At 48.4% G+C, this 8,518-nt stretch overlaps 3 protein-coding genes across 3 annotated transcripts; 2 read left to right on the plus strand and 1 right to left on the minus strand.

The window, feature by feature from the left end:
- Positions 1-651: 651 nt before the first annotated feature.
- On the plus strand, positions 652-2,152 carry CCM_03929 (uncharacterized protein; the record flags this gene model as incomplete). The annotated part of the gene is made up of 4 exons (XM_006669077.1): positions 652-1,580; positions 1,693-1,823; positions 2,030-2,083; positions 2,109-2,152. 4 exons carry the CDS (start codon positions 652-654, stop codon positions 2,150-2,152), a joined length of 1,158 nt encoding a protein of 385 aa, XP_006669140.1.
- Positions 2,153-3,397: 1,245 nt separating this feature from the next.
- CCM_03930 (MYND domain protein (SamB), putative) lies at positions 3,398-5,254 on the plus strand (the record flags this gene model as incomplete). The annotated part of the gene is made up of 1 exon (XM_006669078.1): positions 3,398-5,254. The coding sequence occupies one exon, from the start codon at positions 3,398-3,400 to the stop codon at positions 5,252-5,254; it is 1,857 nt and encodes a 618-aa protein (XP_006669141.1).
- An 826-nt stretch (positions 5,255-6,080) lies between these two features.
- Positions 6,081-7,354, minus strand: CCM_03931 (rRNA processing protein; the record flags this gene model as incomplete). The annotated part of the gene is made up of 4 exons (XM_006669079.1): positions 6,081-6,277; positions 6,344-6,439; positions 6,495-7,176; positions 7,238-7,354. The coding sequence occupies 4 exons, from the start codon at positions 7,352-7,354 to the stop codon at positions 6,081-6,083; spliced, it is 1,092 nt and encodes a 363-aa protein (XP_006669142.1).
- Positions 7,355-8,518: the final 1,164 nt, after the last annotated feature.

Raw genomic sequence — 8,518 nt, forward strand, 5'->3', positions numbered from 1 at the left:
TTAGTATATATTATTTCTAGCTTTTACTTTAGCTAACTTTATAGTTATCTTACCTATATTTTCCTTATAAGTTAGTTATAAGGGTAGGCTATACTACTTAACTTTTAGAAGAAAATTATTTAAGGTACCTTTAGCTAGATTTAAACTAGTAATATATATACTAACCTATATAGAACTCCCTAGTATAGAACTACTATACTATAAAGGCTTTAATTAATATAAATTAATAATAATAATAATAATATTATAATAAAAACTTATATATAAAGTAAAATACTTATTAAATACCTTATTTAAAAAATAGGCCTTACTTATATACATAGGTAGGTACCTACCTATTTACGTAAGGTAAAGTGGGGCTAGAACTACCTCCCTACCTACCTCAGCACTAGGTAGGTACCTAGGTAATAGCCTCGACAACACCTGGCCATATCAGCAACTTGGCGCGTCTACATCCAGATCGCACTATTCCGTAAGTTTTCTGGCGCTGAGATTTGTTCGAGTTTCTCTGACGTTGAAACCCAGATCTCGTAACAAGTTGCGCCTATCCATTTACGATGTCGAAATAGCCCACGCCGACACCTCGAAAGGCCACCCGATCTGGCCGCTCCTTGTATTGATGTTGCAGTGGACTGGGTTACGGCGCAGATTATGGATGCATTATTGCCACATACAGAGGCTGGCTCTATGCCGTTGCCCCGTCGAGAAGGGCCATCCGCAGTCTCAGGGCTGCTCTCTAGACTTCCCGTCGTGAAGCCAGACTTGGAGACGCAGCACGGTGATGCAGCGGCCGGCGATTGCTCCTCCCAGAGCCATGTCACATCTCATTCTCATCTTGCAGCAGCGCAACCCAAGACACGGCGACGGCGCGGCTCCCTTAGAAAGGTTGCCTTACTCGGCAGAGGAGCGCAGCGTGACAAGCGCGACGGCAGATCTCTAGCGATTGATACAGCGCAAGCCACGGCATACCCCCTAGTCCCTGGCACCCTTGATGGTTCGGCTTCTTTGGGCAGTCATGATGCTCTGGGTCTTGAGGTTGCGCGAATGCACGCTCTGGTAAAGCCGAGTGCAGTATCATTGGGGACTCAGGTTGGACTAGCCAGCCCAGACCACAATACAGAGGCTCAGATAACACAGGATACGTCGACAACGGATGAGGATGATATACTGCATATTTCACATAATTTGGTCACCACCAGACCGAACTTATCGGCATCTTCCTCGGGCTCGGAATCATACTTTGCCACACGAGGGACCTCCCCTCGACCAAGTTCCTTCCAGCCGGCAAAATCACCACTGTCATACAGCGGCCTCTCCACCAATACGATACCTAACTCGGATGCTGATTGGGACTACGCAGAAACGGAGTGGTGGGGGTGGGTTGTCCTCACTGTGACATGGTTGGTCTTTGTTGTTGGCATGGGCTCATGTCTTGACATTTGGAGCTGGGCATGGGACGTTGGCAAAACGCCTTATGCGCCGCCTGAGCTGGAGGATGATCCAACACTTCCCATAGTCGGCTACTATCCGGCCCTTATGATACTCACATGTGTAATGGCCTGGGTCTGGGTTGTGGTGGCGTGGGTTGGTATGAAGTATTTTCGGCATGCCAAGATTAGCGGGGATTAGCGACTCTGATACCTGTTGCGGTCATTTATATACCCTCGCGTGCATACTTAGTATTTTATGTAGCTGTTATTATTACGCTCGCGAGTTGTCGGACAATTGGCGCGGCTTTGCACGCAAATGCAAAATGACTGATGCATTGGTGTTCGCTCGTTCCTGTTTCTGTGTCAATGGCGCATGGCATCTCGGCGCCGGCTGTGAAGCGCGTGTTGCCTTTTACTAGGTTGACACATGAGTCTCCTAGAAGGAGTCTCTTGTGCGTATTCATCTGACGCCCACGTTGGGCGATGTATGTATGACCTTTGTGGGGATCTACACATACGGGGGTGGTTGATCTTGATCTAGTCGCTCCGCTGGCTCTGCGCCCGGTGTAAATGCCACAATGGCACTACCCTGTATTTAGCCGCGCTTGGATATAGGAGGCACCCCGTGCCACTATACCGACCGATGACAGGCCGTGAGTTGTACTAGGTAGTAATCAGTTCTGGCGTCACCACGCACCGGATTTTACGGTTGTGTCCTGTAGTTACAGGATATCCCCGCCAGATGACAGAAACACGGGCCTCGGAGTTGCCTACTCCTATTGAATTCGCCTACGCCACAGAAACAACTAAAGCAGTTTAACACGATATACATGGCATTCACGGGAAGAAGGAAGCAGCAAGCTATTAACCACCTAGAACATAGCCTTATACTAGACTATCCACTACCAAAGGAGTTAGTAGAACAATTATACATAGATACCTAGTAAGCAACATAGCAGCAAGGTATTAAGAACTAGCCTTAGAGTATCCATAGGTAGGTATTATAATAATATTAACTCTCTTATAGAGTAAGAAAGGAGGGAAAAGCTAGTCTACTTATCTCTTATAGTATAAAAGGGAGTATCCTAAGAATATACCTATAATAGCCTTAAACCTAATCTAGCTTAAAGAAAGCCTAAGCCTAACTTATATATAGGTAGGTAGGTATATATATAAATAATTCTTATAATTTATTAATTTAATAATAATAATATTATTATATTATATTAATTAGACTAACTAGTCTACCTTATTAGAGATACCTACTATGTACCAGGTACCTGGTCGGTAGTGGGCTCTCCCTAATACCACCACTACTGACTGTGCCGGAGCGGTCCGTTCACACACACTAGATCTCCCTGACGTCGCTAACTAGAGGAGTGAAGTCTTCGTCAGCCAACCTCCTCCTCAACTCTCCTCATCTCGCCTCGTCAAAACGCATCTCTCCAGCCCCATCGGTGAGCGTCGTTGGGAAACAGTATTTCTCTGTCAGCTCGCCAAAACTATAGATTGCCGCCGCCCTATTGCCACCACTCGAAGCAGTTGCCTCACCCCTCGACGTGGCGGCCCTAAAGCCTTGCCTGAAACACGACCTGCTCGGCCATCGCTGTCATTTCACGTCGCGCAAGTCGTTTCCCCTCAAGACTATCGCAGTCATCACCAAAAAACGATTATTACCGGGAAATACCTGCACGGTCCCTACGCCGCGGTACCGCAATATCGAAGGACCTATTCTCGCGGCCCAACTTCTAGTGCCCCGACCGAATCCGACTGCAAAAATACCACCATCACAGAATTAACCAACCACGGCCCAGCGGCTTACTCGAGGTCGCGAAATTCTTAGTTACTACTGGAGATTGGCACCGGTCGTATCAAAAGTCCTCACGCCGTGGCGGCGGCTCCCCCGTGAAACGCATCTCGGGCAATATTGCGGAAACAGCGCCCTGTTCACCTAGGAGACTGCCAAAATGAGAGAAGTCAACTTCAGTATCCCGAATGTCAACAAGGCATCTGTGGGCATCACAACTGCCCTGTATGACCGCCGGGCGCTTGATTGTACATCGACCCTCCCCCTGATCAACTCCCTCAACCACCTCGCATACCTCACGACATCTTCCGCGCGTATTCGAGATATTTTGACTGTCGACGGAGGCATCGAACGGCTCGTCTGCATCCTAAAACAGGGCAGAAGCAAGGATATGATGGGAATGTGGAAATGGAACCTAGCATTTCAGTGCGTTGTCAATATTGGTGTGCGCGGAACGGAAAATGTGCGCACGCGTGTTGTCGAGGCTGACATGGTGCCTGTCATTGCAACTATACTTGACAATTACATAAAAGTAATTGATCGATGCCGCGAGAAGGCAGACGAGGCAAAACAGAAACAGATACACGAACATCATCACCGACACCGCAGCCACGATCACCGCGTATCGTCCAGGTCCTCGGGTCTCTTCGCTAATAGATCTTCACGCAACGAGACCGAACAAAGAACAATACGGAGACAGGGGCTACCACCATCGATAGATGTTACAGCCAGCTATGCGGGACCATCTACTGCCGCTCATCGCCAAGGAGCAGTATCTTCCTCAGCATCGTCACCTGCAAGGTCAGGGACATCGGATCGTCTCGCAGTTACGCCAACCCGCCCTCGTCACAATTTTCGAGCGACCGAGGGCCAGACCGCCGCAAGTCGACAAGCTGTCCAATCCCTAGCACCTGCTGTCCCGCTAATGGAGGCTATTGATGGTCTTCTACGTCCTGTCAGAGACGCTGATCGATTAGCATCCATGGCACTCCTAGGGCAGTCCGAACTTGTGTCCCAGCCAACTTCCCCGACAACGCCGCTCCCCCCTCCTCAACTACGCTCTCCGACCGTGATACCCACTGCCACTATTGACGATACAACTCCACAGCGCCGCAGGCCATCGATTCGTCATCAGAACTCTACTGCCGAAGCCGATGATATTAACAATGATAGCATGCCATCCGACGAATCGCCAGATGCTGAGATGACTGGAACCGGAGACATGCGGTCGGCTGTCGGAATCCAGGACATCACCATGGATGATGGCGAAGGAATGTTGGCTACCGAATCTCTCGAATTAGCTGGTGCAGCTGTCTCCGAGGCGCAAGATACCGGTGCTTTCAACATCACTCACCGCTCTCCCATTGATGGAAGTATTGGCAGTGATGTAGCTCCTGCTACTGTCCCACCCATTGGGCTGTCTCCAAACCGCCCGTCCATGGTCTCGCCACCCCAGCCAAACGCGTCAACGTCATCGGTGCCAAGATACCTGCTCGATCGCCATTTCGTGCCAAACCCACAGATGCTGGCAGTTATGCCGAGGGAAGAAGATGTCCTCATGTCACTTCAACTTCTTGCCTACGTCTCAAAATACTGCGGGCTCCGCTCATATTTCCAAAACAGCCATCTGGTTCCCAGGCTCGCCATTGGCAAGGACCTCGCAGCTCTCGATGGCGAAGGTGATAGCGAGGAGATTGACGATTGTGTGGCCGTCGACGAAGAATATTTGCTACCAAATGACTTCAATCTTTTCCCACTGGTTGAAAAGTTCACTGTCAGATATCATAGCACTGACATGCAATACTGGGCTGGCGTGGTCATGCGTAATTTATGTCGCAAGGATGATACTCGCGGTGGTATTCGACAGTGCGCATACTATCAATGTGGAACCTGGGAAGAATTTCCACGACAGTTCGCGAAATGTCGTCGTTGCCGTCGGACGAAATACTGCAGCAAGGAATGTCAAAAGAGCGCCTGGGCTTTCCATCGCCACTGGTGTGTCGCAGCTTCCCAATGATTAGACACAGCGATGTCAGGGGCGATATATATTATGATCTTTGGCTCTCTCACACTGATGCCACCCGCAGTCGCAATCGGTATGAGATGGATGCTTTGCATAACAACGCGGTTCGAAACACTCTGCATTCTCTCTCCGTTCGATACCATGGGATTTTTCAGGCGCATATGGACGGTTATGACTTGGGCTTACAATTTTTCATGTCTCGTGCTCCAACGATTGTCTACGAAATGACTGCTACTTTTGTGCTGATGAAACACGACACGACTGTAGCATCATTATTCTTGCTCGCTTCGGCCGAGTTTTTTGGCTACTCAGAAGATTCGAGGTTCGACAAACACCAATGCATACATATTTCGGACAATTCTACTCAAAGTTTGGCCATTGCATCAGTTTGCGTTTTATTCGGGTTGAATAACATTTTAGCGATGTTTCGCATCGGGGAGGACTGGTGTGCGACAAAAGTTCGGGCTTGTTGGCTGGCACAACTGATTTGGTACAGAGGTACCTACCTAGGTAGGTAGCAAGCCTGATACCTCTTGACCGCCAAGGTACTACTAGGTTTATGCAACTTTTTGGCGCTCACCCTTCTTCTGCTTCTGCCCTCAGTTCATTCGAAATCTTTATATATCCTTTTGTTTTCATAGATGAATTTGGATGAATCATGTTCCACTCCAATTCTACAACTACCCTTTTATGCGTGAAAATGCGGTGATACCCCGACCGTGAAAAAATCGGGTAGATAGCTTGATAAGTAGGTGTACATAATGAATAACTAGACGCCTAAAAACCATGCCCAAATCATCTCAGCTATCGTCGCTGCTGTTTACTTGCTCGACATGGCCTTTCTCCGGCTCTTACCGGGGCGACTGGTGCCTTTCTTATACTTGCTGCCAGCCTTCATCTTCTTGGCATTGAAACCGCTCAAATCGCCCGAGCTCGTCGCGTCCCCGGATTTGATGTGCTTCTTTTTACCCCCGAAGCCAAATTTCTCATTTTTCTTCAGGCGCTTCCCATTCGATCCTGATGAGGAACGCGTAGCACTAGAACGCGTAGCACTAGAACGCGTAGCACTAGAACGCGTAGCACTAGATCGCTGAGAGTGCTTGGAGATCTCGTCGTCAACAGCCACATCAAACAAATCACCCTCCTTGGTGCCGACGTCTCCGCTGGACTCTTGACGCTCTAAAATGTCCGTGTTAGCGAATGATTCTAGTTGCACGATGATACGGCGTCGTACTTCTCTTCAAAGTCTTGATCTTCTCCAGCGTTTCACGTTTGGCCTTCTGTCGCTCTTGCAATTTTGCGACTTGTACTTGTTTGCCGAACTTCTTCAGGTCACGCTGTTTTCGCGCCTCGGCGGAGGCCTTTTTCGCGGACGCTTCCTCCACTAGCTTTGCCTTGACCTTCTCCATGTGCGCATCTTCCTTGACCATTTCAGCAAAGTAGTCCTTTGGTCGGGAAAACGGCACACCGTCGGCTAGAAGCTTGTTTCGACCCTGTCGAGCGGCTTCGAGGCACTGGGTATAGAAAGCAAGCTCTCGCTGAAGATCATCCGACACATCAGGGATAGAGGCTGCTGTCTTATCAGAAGATACAACGATTTGGTGCGTTGTGAATGGTACAGAGGCTCCTGTAGGAATGGATATGCGATCAAGAGAGGCGAGGAGGGCAGACGTGTTATTTATGGTTAAGCGGGTGTGTGGGATCATGTCTTCACGTTCTTCCTCGTCCAGATCTTCAAGGTCTGAAACAGGGATATCTTCGTCCTCTTCGTCCTCTTCGTCGTCATCGTCACCATCGTCGTCATCAATTGCCAAAATCTTGCTCGTTTCGGTAGGTCTCGTGATTTTCGGCAGGCGTTTCTCTAGCTCAATCGAGGACTCAGACGTATCACTGTCGTCGACGCCATCAACGTCAAACTATATAGATCCGAGTTAGCCCTCAATCGAGTGCGCAAAGTTGGAAGATGGGGAGCAAAACCTTCAGAGCGCCGTCGTTGTTTTCGTCGGAAGACTCATCGACGTGCGACGTGACCTTTGAAGCAGCATTGTGAGAAAGTTTGTCTTGTTTTCGCGGGTTGCTTTTCAGTGATTCCATTTTCGCAACTTGAGGTTCCTGAAGAGGTAGTTGAATCTCACTTCGTTAGTCTTCAGGAAAATTCCGAGTCTATCGAGAGGCAGCGGCAGCAAGCCAGAAAAAAAGTCCAGATAGGAAAATCTCAACATTCTGCCGTTGCTGTGCTTCTCACCGCCAATATTTGCCCCACCACAGTGTTTAGTCGAATTCATATTATTATGCTGCAGAATAAGGGGACGGTTGTTCACATGATAAAGTACGCAACAAACAAGGCGTTGTATCAAGTAATATAAAATTTTATTCACGCTAGGCATGAAGCTACCAAATCATTCGTCTCACCAATCATAGAAATTTTTTTTTTTTTGGATTAACATTGAAGCCACAATTTCAAGCTATAATAAAGAAGAGAAAGTTATACACTGCCCAATAAGTCCCCACATTGTTATTTAATTGCACAACATTGCAGACCTGCTGTAAGTCGCCGCGGAAATGTTGCTGAACCATGGTGTTAAGAAATAGCTTTTGGTGGCAAACATATGTGTTTAAGACCAAAGCCAATCGATTTTGAAATAGCAAGCTGAAATTGGCGAGTAAGGGATATCTTGAGAAATGGGGCGGCGTAGACGAGCGATGTGATTGCCAGGTACTCGTCGGGCTCGAAAGAAGCGAAACCCAAAATCTTGTTGTATATTCAAGATTTACATGATGGTGCACGCCTGATAGCCGGAGAAGCTCTTGCCGGCGCTTGAGCCGGCGGCCGCTGGCTTTGCGAAGGTGGCATTCTCGTCCGCCTCGACATGGTCAACGACGAATGCCTGGGCCTGGAGCTCCCGAGCGAGGGAGCCACTGCCGTTCTTTCCCTGGCAACCGCGAGTGGATTTGTTGTGCTGAAGGACAGGCATGATGAGAGATTTGGTTAAGAATGAATAAGGAGGTTTGGTATGTTTGTTTGTTGGATGTTGATCTGAGACTTGATGTGATGAAGATTAAATCGAGGTAATGAAGGGAAGATAGAGGCCTTCTTATATGTTGTGAGAGCATATCTACTATCTGAAGCGAGATATTGTCGAAGCTGCATGGAAGTATTGTTCCCCGCGGACTGAGTTGAACTCTTTGTCAACTTAGTATTGTTCTGCAACTGGGCGGACGGCGAGAGCAATGGCGTTATACCCCGGACGGGCCAAG

The sequence above is a fragment of the Cordyceps militaris genome (genome assembly GCF_000225605.1).
Source record: "Cordyceps militaris CM01 unplaced genomic scaffold CCM_S00003, whole genome shotgun sequence".
Classification (NCBI taxonomy): domain Eukaryota; kingdom Fungi; phylum Ascomycota; class Sordariomycetes; order Hypocreales; family Cordycipitaceae; genus Cordyceps; species Cordyceps militaris.